At 53.5% G+C, this 18,618-nt stretch overlaps 5 protein-coding genes and 1 non-coding gene across 6 annotated transcripts; 2 read left to right on the top strand and 4 right to left on the bottom strand.

Annotated features, from left to right (window-relative positions):
* Positions 1–2,345: 2,345 nt before the first annotated feature.
* N0V96_007945 (uncharacterized protein) lies at positions 2,346–3,341 on the top strand (the record flags this gene model as incomplete). Its single annotated transcript, XM_053194333.2, has 2 exons — positions 2,346–2,494; positions 2,588–3,341. 2 exons carry the CDS (start codon positions 2,346–2,348, stop codon positions 3,339–3,341), a joined length of 903 nt encoding a protein of 300 aa, XP_053048183.2.
* A 336-nt stretch (positions 3,342–3,677) lies between these two features.
* Positions 3,678–4,106, bottom strand: N0V96_007944 (uncharacterized protein; the record flags this gene model as incomplete). Its single annotated transcript, XM_053194332.2, has 1 exon — positions 3,678–4,106. The coding sequence occupies one exon, from the start codon at positions 4,104–4,106 to the stop codon at positions 3,678–3,680; it is 429 nt and encodes a 142-aa protein (XP_053048182.2).
* Positions 4,107–5,015: 909 nt separating this feature from the next.
* On the bottom strand, positions 5,016–6,236 carry N0V96_007943 (uncharacterized protein; the record flags this gene model as incomplete). Its single annotated transcript, XM_053194331.2, has 2 exons — positions 5,016–5,511; positions 5,620–6,236. 2 exons carry the CDS (start codon positions 6,234–6,236, stop codon positions 5,016–5,018), a joined length of 1,113 nt encoding a protein of 370 aa, XP_053048181.2.
* A 1,381-nt stretch (positions 6,237–7,617) lies between these two features.
* Positions 7,618–9,536, bottom strand: N0V96_007942 (uncharacterized protein; the record flags this gene model as incomplete). The annotated part of the gene is made up of 6 exons (XM_053194330.2): positions 7,618–8,324; positions 8,376–8,675; positions 8,726–8,789; positions 8,841–9,125; positions 9,188–9,392; positions 9,460–9,536. The coding sequence occupies 6 exons, from the start codon at positions 9,534–9,536 to the stop codon at positions 7,618–7,620; spliced, it is 1,638 nt and encodes a 545-aa protein (XP_053048180.2).
* A 2,642-nt stretch (positions 9,537–12,178) lies between these two features.
* N0V96_007941 lies at positions 12,179–12,268 on the top strand. The gene has a single exon. It is a non-coding gene; the product is annotated as a tRNA-His (tRNA).
* A 1,235-nt stretch (positions 12,269–13,503) lies between these two features.
* On the bottom strand, positions 13,504–15,299 carry N0V96_007940 (uncharacterized protein; the record flags this gene model as incomplete). Its single annotated transcript, XM_053194329.2, has 2 exons — positions 13,504–14,952; positions 15,192–15,299. 2 exons carry the CDS (start codon positions 15,297–15,299, stop codon positions 13,504–13,506), a joined length of 1,557 nt encoding a protein of 518 aa, XP_053048179.2.
* Between the last annotated feature and the right edge of the window lie 3,319 nt (positions 15,300–18,618).

Raw genomic sequence — 18,618 nt, 5'->3', positions numbered from 1 at the left:
ATAAGCGCTCATCTCGATTTCCTTATGCAAAGTTCCAGAAATCGGGATAAGTAAGGCGCACTCGAATTCGTTACTCAAGCGTCGCGCTGGCTTTGAAGAATGAGTGAAGCTGGAGCTTCATCCTATTTCACTGGTCTCATTGGCCAATCGACTTTCCTTGCACACCTGCCTCTCGGGTCAGCGTTCTCAATGCTACCCAACCTTAGCAGGGGTTAGGTGCTGCGCTAGTGGGGCCGACTGGACATCTAAGAATGGCCGCCGCTGCCCCCGAACGGCGGGGGCGGGGACGGTGCTCCCCGAGAAACTTGCGTGGTAAGTTTCCATTTATGACACCAGTGCGGAAGAGGAGTCACTAGACTCTTGAAATTACATTCCAAGCGCTTCACGTGCCTCCGACATAACTGAGCGTCCCTGAACCTAGTTGTAGTTGATTAGTCGGAGTTTGATGAAGTGTGTGTTTGAAGATAGAATTGATGGCTTTGTACTACATCAGCCCGGCAACCCTTTCAATAACGTCCCGCGGACTGCCGAAAGCCAGTCAGGCCAGACTCAAGTCGTTAATTCAAACTGCACATCCTCAAAATCTAGCGCTGTAAGTTTGTCTTTCTATAGCGCAAAGCTTGCTGGTTATCAATTACGGTGAGGATTAGCTCACAGCACTGAGGCTAGATACTTATATGCATCGATCTTTCATCATACAACGAGCACTGTCATCCATGAGCCAGAAGTGATACCGATCATGATAACCTTTGAAGATGAGCGTGTGCTTTCCTGACGGTCTTCCGCCAGAGATCCTTCATGGTATACTAAAGGTCCTCACGTCGATATCCAATCCTCAAGATTACTGAACCATGATACCAAAACAACTAACACACTGTAGCATCTAAGAAAGCACGACCTCTGCAACTTGCGCTTAGCAAGCCGCACATACGCAGCCTTCGGCCTCCCCTACGTCCTCAAGCTCATCGCGCCAAAACTTTAAGAGTCTCCAAAGAAGCAAGTCGAACCGCCATCCTACCTCCACCGGTTGACAAAGTACTGCTTCCACGAGATAATCGAGTCCCTCCTCAAGCTCGGCGCACCTCCCGACGAGTTCGACGTGCAGGGCGAAGCGGCACTGCACGTGGCGGCCCGCCGTGGCTGCGTAAGTGATTGCATCCGGATCCTGTTGGCTGTATCCGCGAACCCGGACGTGGAGAGCCGTCTTGGGTAGACGCCGCTCATGATTGCGACGAGGTACGGTCATGTTGAGGCTATCACAGAGTTGGTACGCGGCGGGGCGCGGCTGGATCGGAGAGGATTCCATGGCTGGACAGCTCTGCACGTCGCAGGCCGGAGCGGCCGGGAGGAGGCTTCTGAATTGCTTGTCAGTGCAGGCGCAACTTTGGGAATTGTCGACAATGATGGCTTGAAGGCGAATGATACTCCTGTGGGAAGGATGAGCAGTCATCTCCTGTGCCAATACTCGAGAAGGCAACAGAAGCCGCTCGTTTCCTCTGGTATCCTAACGCCATGATTCTGGAACAAGACGAATCCGCGCTCAGCTCTCAGGTGTGAACCAAAGGTGAATACATACAATTGGCATTGCAGCTAGCTGCCTTCATCATCCAAGAGTAGTGTGCACATGTGTGCGTGCCTCGCCGAGCCAAGAATAAAGCGTGCTCTCCCCTCATGATTAGTGATCTATTGTTTCTGCTGAATCAATCTTTGAATTCTGGATTCTTCACCGAGACCTTCGCTGAACATTACATGCCATCGCTAACTCGACGTAAACTGAGACCGGTTACTCTGAGAAATGCGGACACACGTGCAAAAGTGCACGGTACCGCTGAGTCAACAAGCCAGCTGCAACGTCAGACTCTCATCTCGCCGAATTAAGCAAAACGCCGTAGTGTGTACATTTATTCCCCAGACCGGGATCAGTAATCCCCTCACCTCCGGGAAGGATTTGCCTGACGCAGGGGAAAAGCACCGGCAGCCCCATAATTCGGTCCGTCTTACAGCATTAGCTTGCCCGATTGATCTCCGGATACACTGTCCCACATCGCGGGACGTGGCTTTATTTTGTCTCACAATTGCGAGCGGGGCACCGGGGCTTAGCCTATCGGGGCACGCCGTCGCGGCCGCTAGGGCCCTGTATAGCATATGATTCATCGCGGCTATGCAATTCCAGGTGCAGATCACCCGTCGGATGGTTCTTCTGCCTTGTGGACAGAAGAACATTCCAACGCTAGTAGTGTGTACTGTATCTGATCTCATCGTGGAAAGTAGAAATAGCCATTGACTTCTCTTCATTCTTGACGTCTACCTACCCCCATTGCTCCATAGCCTACATCGAGAATCACATGAACGCCACATCAACACAATTTGACAATCAGCACTCCAGTACAGTTTCGCCCAACATGGACGCCTCTAACAAGCCCACAATCACCTTCTACGATATCATCCTCGACCCGAAAGCCTACCCAATGGCGCCGAACCCGTGGAAGACGCGGTACGTATAACACCCTCCCTCCTTTGCCACATCTCATTCTCGGGAGGCTTGGGGTGAAAATTGACTTCAGACCACAAGACTGACATTCTACAGCTTCGCGCTCAACTTCGCAAAGGTCCCCTACCGCACAACCTGGGTCCCTCTCAACGCCGTCGCCGAGACGCGCAACTCGCTCCAGCTCCCCGCCAACCGCAAGCACGACGACGGCACCGACTTCCCCACCCTGCCCATCATCCGCGACCCCCTCGTCTCTTCCTCCAGCTCAGGAGAGAAGAATGAGGAGATAGTGGGCGACTCATTCGACATCGCGCTGCACCTACAGAGAAACTACCTCGCCGGCAAGAAAGACCAACTCTTCCAGGACGGAGGAAACGGCAGCAGCACGGTATCCCTACACCGCGTCTTCAACGCCCTCGTAGACCAAGTCTTCAGCCAATATGGCGCCCCGCTCGGCGGCTTCTACATGCCCCTCGACCCGCGCACCGTCGAGGCCGACAGGAAGTCGTTCCTGGACCGGTTTCCGGGCAAGAAGTGGGAGGACCTCGAGATTCCACCCGGCTCGGAGGTCAGGAAGAAGATGTTAGCGGATTTCGAGACGAACTTGGACGCGAAGCTCGGTCCCTGTTTTCCTGCCGGGGGAGCGGGTCCCTTTATGGACGGGCGCGAGAGCCCCGTGTATGCGGACTTTATCGTTGGCGGCTGGTTGCAGTTCATGAGGGGGTGTTTGCCCGAGTGGGATGCGTTGAGGAATGAGTGGTCTGGTGGGAAATGGGGGAGGCTGTTTGATGCGCTTCAGGAGTGGACGGGCGTAGATGGGCGAGAGGGCGTCGTCCCGGCGAGGCCATGAGAAGACAGTTTTCTGGTAGGCAATGGTCTTCTTGGCAGGTGTTCATTATGCATTTCTAGAAATTCGGAATTCGTGGTCGAAGGGACAGGAACGGCTTCAAAATGTACGCGGCTTTTATGGATCTAATGTTTACTTGCTTCAGATATTGTCCTTGCCATGAATCATTCGTGGTATGTCCAAAGATCACTCCATATTTCATCAACATAAGCCTGCGAGCAAGTCTTGATACGTTTCCATGATCAATAGAGCATTTTCGACCAATATCTCAACATCTGATGGGACCCAAGCAAGACGCAGCAGCCTTCAAACCTTCCCCCTTTCCCCCCTCCGCCACACTTATGCGGCACCGCAGTAAGCGCTCTTCCACAACAATCCATTCGAGCTCCTAGAAGCAACACAGCCTCCGGAGCCGCTATTAAACCCAATGCGCCCCTTGGCGCCGCCGCAGTTGTATCCGTCATACAAATCGCACCCGCCGCCCGTCTGGGCCCCGTTGCCCCGCCACGCGCCGGCGACGTTGAGACTCCCGCTGGCGCCCGGCATACCGAGCGAGAAGCAGTCGCCCGCGCTGCCGCCGTTGACGTACTCGGCTGCGCGCGGGGAGCGGGTCCACCACGCCGCCGTCTCGCTGGTGTAGGCGGAGCAGCCGGAGTTGGAGTAGAAGTTGATCTGCACTGCTTTGCCGGATTCATAGTTTGCTGAAACGGGGGTTGCCAGATGGAGGGCTGCTGCTGCGAGCAGCGTGAGGATGGATGGGGTGTACATTTTGGGTGGTGGAGGAGCAGGTTTGTTCGATAGTCGTTTGTGAGAGATGGAGGAGTTGATGATGGGCAATAGGAAGTTTGCTTGAACTGGATGGCTAAGGGCTGGATGGTAGGTACTACAACCGCCCGAAGCTGAGGTTATATGCAAATCCTGCTCTCGAGATTTGAGGCTGCTAGCTGCCATTACAAAACCATCGACTCCATTCTATGAAGCAGACAGACATTGAACCAGAAGTTGGCGCCTAGACTAATGGAATTCCGACTGGCTTCTTAGTAAGGACTGTCTTGGTACACTCTACTAGACAAGTCCGCCTTCCAGTCTCGTCCCTAAGAGCCCGTCATCGTGGGGACTCTCCTGAGTGGGCGCTGATTCAGCTAATCCTTTGATGCAACTTAGACTCGACGGGATGAACCACGCGGGAGGACCCGTCCCGCTTATTTCGGGCTGCAGCATGTACGGACAAGGGTGTACCCTGCGAGTTCGGTAGCGGAACTCCGCCGGCTTTGGAGTAATCGAGAAATGGAGGACACTAGACTTTGTTTCTATGAATATTCGATCGAGGCAACGGCCATGGGACTCGAGAATAAACAGAAAGCTGTCTTGGACTACCGGCAAAAGTGCCAGAGTCACGAGATTACATCGCAGACCCCATGTTGTGAGAAATTGGAGACACATAGAGCTATCTTCGTTCTCTGCAAATCCTGCTACATTGACCAGGATTGTCTGCCACGTCTTGAACATTGCAACTGTCTAAGTCTCGCCGACGTCGACAAAATTGATAACAGTATTGAATCGAAGCCATTGTTTGAAAGCCAATTCTCGCCAACACCCGTACACGCATCTTTTCGACTCCGTCCATCACATGTAGTCCATAAACCACAGCTTACACCAAAACCTCACTTCAAGCCCTCACAAATCATCAATAAGAGGACTCAACCCCTGCGCCGTCCCAATCTTATCCTCAAAAAACAACTTCAACCGCTCAACACGCACCCGGTCCCCCATAAACCTCTCAAACTCAACCGGATTCGTCGTCTCGACATCCATAATCCCGGGATACCCCGCCGGCGGCGCCACATCCTTCCTCACACTCCATGACCCCGCCATCGCCGTCGTAGACTGGTACTCGTCGCTCAGCATAAAGTTGTGAAGCAACTTCGCGCCCTCCGGATGCGGCGCGTCCCTGAAGATAGCCGCTCTCTGCGCCCATGTCACAAAGGTGCCATTAGTGGGTATGGACACGTTCAGCGGCGCCGGGGGAGCGAGGCCGATGCCCGCGGTGAAGGTGGCGGAGAGGGTGGTATTGGGCGAAGTTAAGAGAGTGACGGGCGTGCCGGTGCCGCGGACCCAGCGCGGGTTCTGGGCGAGGAGCTTCTCGAACCATGCGTAGCCGAAATGCTGCATGCTGTTGAAGGGGTGAGCTTGCTGTCAGCTGTGGTCTGCTTGGATAGGAACGCTTTTTTGGTTCTGGTAGGAGGGAAAAACCCCCCCTTCGGAAGTCTTGTCAACTCACATCAGATCAAACGCGTACAGCACCGCGTCATCATCATTAGGATACGTAAGAACAAGCCGATCCTTAAACCTAGGCTCCAAGAAATCCGCAAACTCCCTAGGCCCATCCCCTTCCCGGTCCGTATTCCAGATAAACGTCCACGCAAAAATCGAAACCCCGTACCACGCACCGCGAACGTCCCGGAACGACGGGTGGATCTTGTCAAAGTTGACGGGCTGGTAGTGCAGCAGCGCGCCCTCGAGGTCCCAGCGCGGGTAATCGTGCAAGGTCTGCAGGATCGCCGTGTCGACGTACAGCGCGCCCGGTCTGCCGGGGGCGGAGAGCGCGAGCTGGCGGTCGATATTCCCGTCGTGGAACTTGGAGACGTCGACGGTGATATTGAGCGTCATGCCGGGGAACCGGGTCTCAAAGGCCTTCTTCAGGCCGTCTTGTTGGTTGGTCTCGTCACCTCCGTGCCAGGCCGTCACGATGCCGCCCTCGCCGAGGGCGGCTTGGTGGATCTCGTCGAGGGTGCGGGTTTCGATGATAGGGGCGCCGTTGAAGCCGAAAGTTGTGTCATATGCTGCTGCCATGGTGGCGAGGCTGGTGGCGGCCAGCAGAGTTGAGCCGATCATCATGGTGAGGGGGGGGGGGTGTAAGTTAAAGACGAGGAGTGAGGTGTGTAGAAGCAGAAGTAAAGTCCTGGATGAAAGCTGAGGATAGTGAGGACGATGGTCTGATCAGAGGTCATACTACGTGGGATGCTAATCTCCTATATACTCAAGTCAAACATCAGCTCCATTGCTTGGAAACATCTTGCCGTGTAAGGCAGAACGAGACTACGGCCCGGTCAACAGTATTGATCTTCACACGACATGTCTATTCATGCCACTCCTCTGCTGAATAATTCAAAATCATCTAGCCAATGCTACCTTCGAGGGCGCAAAACCTGCCATGTTCTGGCTCGACCCAAATCGTGACAACCTCAAGACTTGGTAAGCCATCGTCATCACGAGTAGTGTTTACACTAGAAAAGGTGGTGAAATAAAAGAGCCGACGCGCGCGGTAGACTTACAAACCCAGTGGGGACCTCCAGCCCCGGCTGACCCACCTCATGAGATAATGTCACCAAACATGCCAACTTGCTTGTTCCTAGCGTCTTCTCCCCTTACTACATCAGCCATGTCGCTTTTTCTTGTGATTTTTTGGGAAAGAGTTCTTGCTCCCCCTGTCTCCGTAACCGGATGAATACGAAGAGGGCGAAGTTGGCGGCAGGGTTGAGTCTACAATCCACGTTACATGACGAACTGGGCCCGTCCCAAATTTAAGCAATAAGCTTATTCCAATGAACGTCCCCCAAAAAGATTATGTTCTACGTATACACTTGCTGGACGGCATATAGCTCGGGACCGAAAACCCTAAAACCTCTAACCAGCCAAAGACATCGTGGACATGGCCCGGAGATGAGTGGACTGACCAGTTAGTTCAGTACTGTAAGAATAGTGATAGCCGCTGCGGTGAACATAGTTGTACTTGTCGTTCTCGTAACCATAGTTGTAAAATTTCCCATTTGGGAAACATGTTTTCCCTGGATGGACAACCCTGGTTCCTCGACATCGTGCTCGTTCTCGGATCATCGGGCATTTGTGGGCTGAAGATGGGTGGGGATCCCCTTCCGCGGCTTGGTCAGCATCGCATGATATCTGGGCAACAAGACTTTCCCGGTCGGAGATTGGCGTCGGAAGCGGGCAGTGCCATCGGATAAGGGTCGCGTGTTTCTATAAGACCACTTTACTGACAAAAGCAGAGACGTGAGTGTTGTAGATTTTTTGAAGAATAGTTGTCAGGTACTTGTAGTGATAGTAGGAGCGAGGACGAGCTTGAGCTGACAACAGAGGACGGAGAATACAATGCCAATCTATTAATTTAATACCATATTTCGAAAACAGCCAAACGCCAAAGCTATGCTACGAGGGAAGGGGGGTATCTCAGCGCCGTGCCATGCTACAACACCTAGCACTAGCTGCTCTCTGCTTCGAGAGCGCGCTTAGTGCCCTCCTTTGATGCCACATACTGATACACATTGGGGTCACCGCCGGTCAACTTCAACAGGTGACGCTCGTACGGCCCCAGGGGCTCCTCGACCAAGGTCCTCCCGTTGGGACTTGTGGGAGCATTCTCATTAGGGCCGCAGTACTCCCAAACCCAGCGACCATCAGAGTCGGCGTCGGCAGGATGCTTCATACACTCTTGCTGATCCGACTCAGGTTCCCAGACTGGATGGTGCGGGACCGGGTCTTCATAAGCCGCATTCGAGTAGACAAGCCGCCAATTCTTCTTCATAGCCGGGTTGTCCCACTCTCCAAGGTCATTCAACCCCAGGCCCTTGCAAGCCAGACGGATGCGGACCGATGAATGGATGCGCTCGTTCGTGTCCGTAAGGAAAGTAGCGGTTCGAGCATCCGTATGAGCATTGACTTGTTTGTACAAGCCAGGCGAGCGAATGATCTTTCCGGCCAAGGTGTAGAGAAGGTTCGATGTCTTCTGAATAGAACCGAGACCCCAAGGCCGGAGTGGGTGGTTCTGGCCGTAGACGGGCTCCATTGCCCACTTGATGCTCTTGTCCTTGATTTGGGCTCTGTAAAACGAATTTGACTGCTGCACGCAGCGTTCGAGGGCGAGGTGGTTAAACTCGACGCCAATGGATGCCAGCTGATCCATCATCCCTGTTTCCCAATGTTAGTCGATGATTAGAGACATCATGGACATAGACTTACAGGCAAGAGTGATGTTAGAAATCCCCTGATCGTTCCAGCCGCCACCACAGTTTGAATGGTTTCCCGGGAACCAGACTTGTCGAAGATCAGTCGTATGCTTGTTAGCCTTAAGGCGTTCCCAGACAGCTGGCTGGAAAGAGTAGCGCGTCTCGTCGAGAGCCAGAGCCTGAAATGCGTGTTCGACTCTGTCAGACAGGCTCGTGTCCCAGAATCTGAACTCGCGGTTCGATGCGTAGATCCCGAGCTTGTTCAACCAGGCAATTTGGGGGATGCCAAGGCTACCGACAGTGTCCCAGACGGCTGTTTTTGGTGTTAGTTTTGGAGTTTCACCAGGAATGCGGGTTCCTTACCAACTGCTTTGACCTTGATGATATCCCCTTGGCCCTCATTCTGTTTGACACGGGTCATGCCGAGCTATGCAGGTTAGCGTCCAGCTTCCTTCATCACGGAGAACGTCGGATTTACCTTTTCCAACCTGGCCCTGTACACCTCCGCTGCTCCCTCGCCCTTCGGCTTGTTGTCGAACGGCATTGTGGGGAACTCATCGCGGTAGCGGTGGTTGTTCCAGTTCTCCATGTCTTTGAAGATGGGCCAAAAGTGCTCGACGCCTTCACGGGTCAAGAGTCCTAGGTCGGAAATCATGCCAGCGACGGAACGAACAATGTAAGCGCCGCGAGAAAACCCGACAAGAATGATCTCGTCACCGTCGCAGTAATTGGCGCAAAGGAAGCTGTAGATGTTGCGAACTCGCTGTCGTGTATGTTAGCACTCGGCCAACCCCCCCTAGTCAGACAGAAAAAGGAGACGCATACCTCTCCGAGACCGAGGCCGAAAGCACCGCCAGTAAGGGTGTCGAGAGTATTGCTGCCCGTGCCGACGCCAGACTCGTACTCGATGACTTGCATCCGGCCATCGCTGCACCTTCGGCGAAAACACCTCGAGATGCGAGTCACGTTTGAGGGGATCTGCAGCGACCCCTTGGGCTTGAGAAGCGTGGGCTTAACGTATGCACTCTCTCTATGGGATTTCAGTCAGCAAACAAGATCAATGATACTAGGCTGGTGAAATCGATTTGGTGACATACGAATTCATCCAGGTGCCGTCGCAGCACACGATCAGTCTCTTTGGAGAGTAGCTCATGTTAGCGGCTGGGGCGGCCATGTTGAGCAGTGACCTGTCAGCAAGAGGGAGGAAGACGGTGTTGTCTCGTAGGTTCTAGGTGTAGGTAACGAAATGGGAGAGTAGAAGAACGGACGGCAATGAGGCGGTGAACAGAGGGATGAACGTCAAATCAGAGTAGAAGGGAGAAATAGAAGCCAAGGGGGGATCCCGGATCAGTTGCCGAGTGTTTGGTTGAGCCTGGGTTTCTTTGAACGTTGAGTGGATATCGTGAGACTTGCAATCCTCACCTTCCCATGATGCGGAAGCGGCTGCTCCCTTCTTTATAACAACAGGGGGGCGAACGATGGGAAGCAAAAAGTACCGGACAAGGTATGCAGGAGGCACAGAAGAGGCGTGAGGAAACAGAGCTAGAAAACCTCGTAAGGCTACCCTATAAGGAGCTGACGGGAGGCATTCGCGAGTGAGATGCGGACATTCCAGAGAGAGAGACACACACATAGACGAGAGAAAGGGACCTCGAAGCGCGCATGTGCGCTCTTCTCCCGCATCGCTCGCTTCCTTCCACCGCAGTTGCTAACTTGCGCGAGAAGGGTGGGAAGGAAAACGGCCAAGAACGAGGCTGAAGTCTGACATTGGGAGCACAAAGTAGGTAATAGGGAAGGGCCAGGCAGGCGTTGCGGTGAGGGATGACTCTTGTGGCTATTTGTTGAGCAAGAGCCCGGGGGGCACAGCATTGCAGAAGAGAGGCGGGGCAAGAAGCAGTCCAGGCACCAGAATAAGAGTTTGTAGTATTCAATACCTACCTTTGCGGCATTGGATGGTTTTGCCGCCTTGATTGGCCGCCTTGCGGCTTACATCGTGTTTGGGCAATGTACCTACCCTTGGGAAGGTGAGCACCTAAGGTAGGTAAGGTAGGCAATGTAAGCGGGAGAGAGCAAATGTGGTGTTCTTGTCATCATTTGAGTGGATCGTGGGGGTGGGTGGTTGCACAGGGCAGGACTGTCTTGGCGGGGGGGCCGCCTTCCCATCGTTCAGTACTCACTTTTCGGTGGCTTCTTGTGCATTGGTGGTACAGAGTTACGGCAGGAGGAAAGGAGCCTATTGACCGCTCCCATCCAAAGACTCAAACAAGAAGGACGAATCTTGGAGTCACTGATCGTGGAGGCGCTCAGCCTCGATGACAGTACAAGTCACCTGCTCTCTCCGGATGACTGAGGGAAACGAGTGTGAGCTTAGGGTAGTAGAGGAATCAAATCCATCGTCAATTGGATTAGAAGGGGGCTGCAATTGAATGACAAAGCCTCCACAACTGACGATTTTAGGAATTTGCTGTATCATTTGAGCCGCCTCTCATAGGTCAACTTCTTCAATCGCTAAAGAGGTTATGGAAATGAGCAAGCGGGCAGTGCCGCTCATCTGCATCCCGCTGAGCCATTGAAGAGGCGCCCGGGCATTGGCAAGGAAGGGACGGTACAGGGGAGAGCGACTTGCTCTTGCCTCTTGAGGCAGGTGACTGGGACTTCATTTCCACCAGAGGCGAAGAGCAGGCGAACCAATTGACTGCAGGCCTGTTGAGACTCGAGAGAGGTGCCTTATTGAAGGCAACCGTTCTGAGGCTCTCGACCCGGACAGTTTTACAGCAGAATGGCATTCTTACTAGGTAGGTTATTGACATACGAATACAGTTGCACCAATTCGGACTATACAAATGTCGTGGGATGGGCAGTAGGTTGAATTGACTAAAGAAGTGACGACAATAATGACAGAATCAAAGTTAAAAGGTATCAAATCATCCGCCTGCCATTCACCGGGCATTTGACTCTCAATCTTCCACCACCTTAGCTTTACGGGAAGGCCGTTGTGCATACCCCGCCAAAAAATGACTACATCAAAGCATCAGCTGTAGGACCAGACGCATCAACACCCGTCCATCCATCCAACCAGCCCAGCCCTACTACGATCGGGATCGCCCAGTCCCGCATCTCACCTCAGATTTCAGAACCACCCTCTGCTGTCCCAGACCAACCCTCACGAACCCTCGTGATCATCAATAGCTGCACACTGCAAACACCCGCCGTGAGACCCCTGCCTCCAAATCAGACTTTGGGAGCCGCATTACCTTAGACTCTGCGAAGTCAAGGCGGGAGCGGGCATGCCGAATCATGGGATGAACCATCCAAACCTTGAACAAACATTCAGCCATAGAAACTGTACCAATCACTTTTTTTTATTTTCCTACCAGAAATGTTCTTTCTCTCAAGGAATCGAATCACTGAAAAATGCGCACCGGCGCAAGTGCTCACGCAAAAACATTTCAATATTCAACCACTCCCCCACAAAGCCTCCGCCACAAAACCCGTATCCCGTCTGACTGTACTCTGCAGCCCAAACATCCACAAAACCACGAATGACTCCCGTCTTACTCCCCCCTCCAGCCAAGAACCTTACCTTGGCCTCCAATCACCCAATCCCCATCTGCCTTCTTCCCTCTCCCTTCCCAAATCTCCAAACCTCTCAAAAGTTGCCCATATGAAGATCCCCGAATTCCTCACGATGTAGAACCCATCCACTAAGCACCCAACTAACCCACCACTCCCCCCACAACCGCAAGCAAAACCCACCCGTAACCCACCACGATGCTTACCTGAGTCGACTCCTCCCTCCTTTTCTCTCATCAACTCGCCCAGATCGTCTAGTTGGTTAGGATGATACGTTGTGGTTCTTCTATACAGCGATCCGTGTTGACGGCGGTTCGAATCCGCCTCTGGGCAGTAGCAGTCGTTCAAAAACGGCTGTCTTCATTTTTTCCCTCTTCCATACTTTGAGATTTTGAAGCTTTCTTTTATGTCTTTTCTTTTTTCTTTCTTTCTTCCTTTTGCGCATATTCATGCTTAACTCAGTCGAGTCTCAATCCCAAATCCAGCCTCACTTCAAAACCTGTCTCAGAATCAACCGCTTACTCACTCCCTTGATGCATCGCAGCCTAAATCCGTCACGTCACAAGACTCCCAGGTTACTAGATTCACAAAAATAAAAATAAAACGCCAAAGTCTCGTCCTCCAAAGGCAACACCAAACCCGACCAAGTACCTACTCCAGGCAATTGGCCGCGGCCTGAACGGTCTTGGCAAGTTTCCGAACCGCCGCCTCCGCCGCCGCCTGAGAAGTTAGTTACGACGCCATCAGCCGTGACCTCCCAACCAATCACGCCGAGAAAGTGACCCCAATACCATCCAGATTCGGAAAGACAAAAACAAGAACCAAACCTCAGCTACCTGACTCCTGCAAGGAACCAAGCTGCCAACCAACAAACCCAAAAACCTTAATTGTCGAAAAGTAGGGCGTTTCTCGGACCGCGCCATCTCAATCTTCCCAAACAGTCTAGTCTGCCTAGTCACCTCAGCTACTGCGAAACATGCCGCTCAATAGTTCTCTTCTGAATCCCCAGCCCTACATCAGGTCCGAACAATAGTAGGCGGCGGCGGCGGCGGCGTCGGAAGCAGGGAGAGGAGAGTCAAACTCGACTTCATCTCGTTGGGGCAAGCCCGAGACAGCCAAGGCTGTTGTTTTAGACACGTCCAGTCACCGGATGATCCATCACAACACTTTCAGTTGATCTCAAAAGCTGAAATGTCTTGGAATTTACCGCCCATCGTTCTGACGGCGGTCTGTCTATTGCTTCCTAGTCGCTATGCTTTACGTACTCAAACACGATATCAGACATCGCTGAGATATGTGAATAAAAAACAGACACACACAAACATTGTGGGTATTACATCTTGGTATGCTGAGCACAACATGTAAATCCGGCCGTTTCATTTTTGTTGTAGTACGGATACTCTTGTTCCAGTACTGATTGCAAGCAGCTCTTATGCTGCGAATCTAGTGCAGGCGGTTCCCTTGAAACCTGCACCGTATTTTCCAGACCTCGTAAACCCAAGGTGCTTAAATATGCTCAAACCAAGTAACGCGCGAGAAAAACCTCCCGTTCCCTCCACGGAGAACCCTCACTCAATCTTCACCAAACAGAATACCGTGATGCTCTGCGCACAGCTGGTCGAATCCAGCCAATACACGGTCCCGTTGTCGTTGGCAGTGTCTGACCAGGCACCGCCATCGTTCTCCCGAATGTCCTTGGGATACGGGTGTGCGGGGTACCACACTCGGCCGTCAATCAGCTCAGGCATGTAGTGTTCTTCCTGCTGGAACCAATTGATGGCGGAACGGATCAGTGAGCGGCCGTAGGGGAAGAACCACATCCGAGGCCAGAACACGTCCAAGGCTCCCTTCTCTCCGGTGACGTGCAGCAGCGGGAACGTCTGCTTGGTCACAATGTTGGCGCCGAATTCGGACTTGCGGATCAGCTCGTTCACCGTCGCGCCCATGGTCTCGTCCTCGGTTGTGTTGAAGATGCGCTTGAGCGACTTCATGCCGTCCGCTTGCATATGCAAGCTCCAGGGCACAAAGGTAGAACTGTTGCGATAGTTTTGTGAGATTTCGACCGAGTACAGGGGGCGGTCAAATTTGCGCCAGTCCACCCACTCGCCATAGCCAGCCCATGTCTGGAACATCAAACTCCAATAATCCATGGCGATGTGGAAGTTGTAGCTGTACGCGGGCTCCAACTCGGGGACCCAGCCATCTTCCGGAGGCAGCATGACGGCGGCATCGGGATTTTCCTCCTTTTGCATCTGGATTCTCTCGAGCTCCTGCAGACCCCAGACATCGCTCATGTAGAATTGATCGCTCTCCCTGAATTCGTATTCCGGGTTGTACACTTCGTTGATCAGGTCGAGAGTGGCTCGGAACATCTCGCGGATCTCTTTGATGGGACCAATAATGGTACCGCTGTTGAGCCATCGGGGGTGGTTGAAGGCCATGTCCTCGCCAGTGTTTGTGAGAGGGCCGAACTCGTGGCCGTCCATGTTGGGCACCGGAGGAACCGCCCAGCAAGCCGGACGCCGCCAGTCCACGGGCCAGCAGACCTTGTCGGCGCCGAAGAAGATATGTCGGCCCATGGGACCAGCCAGACTCTGGGCCCTCTCGGGTCCCAGCTGCTGAATGATTCGCTCGTCTTCCTTGGCCGCCGCCTTGAAGTATCTCTCAATCAAGACATCGGGACCAAACTGGAGAAGGACGTCATAGCCGTCAATCATCATGAACAGATCATCGTTGCTGGATTCGGGCAAGTCCTCGAGGTACTTGGTGACGACGCGAATCTTGGCCAAGTGGGACTGGGCAGCATCGTTCTCGCCGGTGCCGTTCCATCCCGCAATGACTGGCGCGCCGAAGCGGTTGGCGGTGGACGAAACGAGGGCGCGGCAGAACTGCAAGTTCGGGGCGCTGGCGGCGATCAGGAAATGGAAACGGCCGGTGCCTGCGCGGGCGGGTTTGGCCCCCTTGGTGGATGGCGCGGAGGATTTACTTCCGGTGGGGAGAGAAGCTGAGATGTCGGACTGTGGGAGGAAGCCATTGTCAGTTCAAATGTCAAGCGCAAACAGCTACAACGGGTGTCTCAGAGTCCCGCATCGAGGAGTTCGGTCGAAGTTTCAGCTCAAGTCGGCACGTGGGTGCGCATTCTTCCTCTCCTGGGGGGAAAACTGCCCCAGTAGACGGGGGACTTGCGACGGCGATCAAAAAACGACAAGAAGTTTGAAGTAACGACAGGAAACAAAAAGGAAGGAATGAAGCTTACCCAGCTCAGATTCTCCGGGTAGAGAGACTGTGAGAAGATAAGAAGCGCCGAAACGATGACGAAGGCGGCCAGCAGAACGAGTCTGCGGCCTTTCAGAGCCATCAACATGGGTGCGACTCGGGTTTCATTTAGCTGCCGGATTGGCTTGAGATCCAGGTTGGGCGATTTTGGGGGGTTGACAAGCGGACCAGCGAGCTAGTGCAGTGCAGTGCGAAGTTGGTTGGCGACGGCGGCGATGAAGCGATATCCACGAGAGAGAATAGGTCGAAAGTGCAGCTTGGGGTATTAGAAAGACGGTAACGAACCAAATGAACACCTAAGGGCCGGCAGTAACGAGAGTAAGGAAGGAAAGTAGAGAAGAACATGCACACTCCCAGGACTCGAGGATCGTCGTTGTTAAGGGGTTGGAGGGTAAAAGAGAAGGGGAAGAAATGAGTGGAAGAGGTCGACTGTGGCAAGAAATGCTAGGTGACAGATGGCGGATGGAGATGGGCGGGGAGTTATTTTTTCCCTGGGTTCAGGTTGAGGGTCATGAATTGCCAAGGCCAAGTGCCAAAGTCAGTATTTCCAAGAGCTGTCAGGCCAGAGGAACAAGAGACGTCCGCTGCCGCTGAGAATGCTCCTTTCTTCCCACCCTCGTGGTCGAACCCCTTGGTCTCGGTATCGTCTACTTTTGTCTTGAGGGGCTGCTCTTCTCGGTAAAGACAGGCGTGTGGGTGGTCAGGTGTCGACGCGGAAGAGAGATGGAGAGAGACACAGGCTGTCGACCGATATGGCTGTGATTTGAGCCGCACTGAAGTTTGAGTTGGTGAATTCCGGTTTAGGTACCTCTAGATCCTTGGGACAGGTACGGATAGTGGACTAGACTCCGAGAGCGTCGATAGTCCTTTCGAGTCCGGGGAAGAAGCGGCGGAAAGGAAATTGAAAGCAGGGTCTGGCTATGTGGACCAGCTGCACGGGATGATTCGTCCAAGATTGGATTGGACGAGCGGGAGTCTCGAGGGGGGAGGCAGAGGTCAAAAAAGAAGAATTGTAATAATACAGGACGGAATAAAAGGGAGGATTAGGGAAGAAGGAAGGACGGACCCGGAGTGACGACGACTTGGAGGGGCCAAGATTGAGCTAAGACCAAGGTACTTTTTGGTGATTGAAGTGTTGACCAAGTATCAAAGTATCCCGTCCTTAGGGTGGTAAGGTACGGATATTGGATTGTTGTTGTTGTTGCTGCTGATGCGGCGGTGCGGTGTCCCAATTGATTACCTTACCATGTACCTCCTGTTCAGCGCATGGCAGGAAGGAAGGGATGGGTGGGCGGCACTAAGAGAGGAGGGCGTCGGAGCGGGAAGCAGCCACGCAGCCCCAGATGAGATGCGGAAGGAGCAGGGAGGCGCTGGTGAAAGTTGCGGTGCAGGTGCGAGGAAAGGTACTAATGCGAGGTACCTTCCTCGGATAGCAATTTAGGGGGGAGGGAATGTGCAGCGTGGCGTAGCGGGCGGGACGCCGGGACTGGCGGAGAGGGAGAGGTCATCTCACCGTCCGCCTTTCAACACTCTTGGGCTATTTGATTCATCAGGTCGGGTACATGATAATCAACTTGACCGTCACATCAATCTCCTTTCTCATGGTACGCATGTCTTGAAGGGTTGATAGACAGAAGGGAGTCCCTCGCGTCCTGGGCGATGCGAGGAGAGGGACACGCACACAGGCGTCTCAAAGTTGCCGTCCCGCCCAGACACTCACACACACTTTAGCGGTGGACGTCGCGACGTCGCATGGCATGGGCTGGGCTTGTCATTGTTCTGTGTTCTCCGTGTGTCCGTCGGTACGCCAGTACGCGTGTTAGGAAATAGCCTACTGGGTCCAGTCATGGGCACCCAAGGATCTTGGGACCATCGGAATATCAAGCCATGGGGAGGCACGGAAGGGGGGGCGCTGACAAGCGCCGGATGGCATTGGCTAGCTCAGGGCCGGGCTGACGGTGACGGTCTGATGTTGGTGGTTCAGTGGGTGAGGTGGGTGATGACCCAAGATATCAGACTTGCCGTGTCGTCCGGCTTGGATCCTTGGTATCGCCGCATCGGTGCCGCATCGGTGACGGTTGAGACCTTAGCCGTGCTGCGTCTTGTCTTGTCTGCAGCCAGCATGGCGGAACTCGATTGACTGGCTGTCTGACTGACTGCCTTAGCCCAGCAGTCTGCAGCTGTTCGTGCTACCTGTAAATACGCACAGAAGGTTTCCAAAGTCGTACACGGGGATACTCCGTACTGCTGTCGTTGCATAGCAGAGTCGGACTCAGACAGAGTGAAAGACAACCCTCGTCCCTGGTGGCCTTTGGCTTGGCGCATTGCTTTATTTTCCTACCTTACATCGCCGCTTGCCTTACGCACGGCAGTCGACAGGGAGCAAGCAACATGTTCCATTGCCATACGGATAAAATTCGAGACTTTTTCACGGCGCTGGGCACTTAGGAGGGCGCACTGTCCACTGCTCAGTAACTCCCGTCGTCGATTGTGGCTGTCCCGGAAGAGCCGTTGCCAGTTGACCAGTTTTAGCACGGTAACTAAGTGTGTAACACCGCTCCCGCCAAGAGAGGCCGCTGCTAAGTGGCTGAATTTCCATGTTGTCTGAGATGGGCTACCGACCGTTGCAGACGCCACCGCCCTCGTCGATTCGTCCCTTGTGCTCCCTTTGTGCTTGGAGAGTCTTGGAGTCTTGGAGTACCTATCGGAAGGTAGGTATTGTCGGTGCATGCTCTGCTCCTACCGGGACTTCTCTCTGGGTCGATACATCACACGTTGTGCGCTGCCTCGTGGATGGATACCTACTGTGTCCTGGATGGACATTGATGACCTGGAATAGATGCTGTTAATTGCGAGCGGCACTTGTATCCCCACGACGGTTTCATTGTGTAAATCTACTTGGCGCAAGAAGCGAAACTGTGGGTTCCAATGGGAAAGAGATAAGATGCGAATTGCGTGCTGAGGTAAGCGGGGCGACGTTAATTTGCGATTCTGCGCAGTTGTAACTTGCACAGTTGCACCTTCCATTCCGTCAGTGACCTCACGACGAAGAAAATAGAAAGATGACATAATGGCCCCTGATACGTACTTTTCTACATCGAACTGGAAGTGTTCCCGCTGCCATCCTGAGGTCACACCGTCTCCACCGCATCCCGTCCGTTCCCCTTTTCCATTCCCACGGCGCAGCCACAATCCTCCTCCACTTCAGTGTTCTCTGCTGCAATTGCTGTCATGAGCCCCAGTGTCTTGGTTCGACGATGCTGCTTGTGCTGGAGCTGGTGCCATGCTTGGCTCGACCATAGGGTACCTACGACCTAATACTGAGCTTTGCTTCTTGGTCCTCATTTCCAGCCCTGCATCTCTCCTCAGCCAGTCGCATCCAATGTCTTTCGAGTGTGAAGGCTGCT

Source organism: Colletotrichum fioriniae (assembly GCF_027942845.1).
Source record: "Colletotrichum fioriniae strain IMI 355084 chromosome Unknown scaffold_9, whole genome shotgun sequence".
Taxonomy (NCBI): domain Eukaryota; kingdom Fungi; phylum Ascomycota; class Sordariomycetes; order Glomerellales; family Glomerellaceae; genus Colletotrichum; species Colletotrichum fioriniae.
The sequence above is the reverse complement of the archived record's forward strand: the minus strand, read 5'-3'. Positions and strand labels throughout refer to the sequence as shown.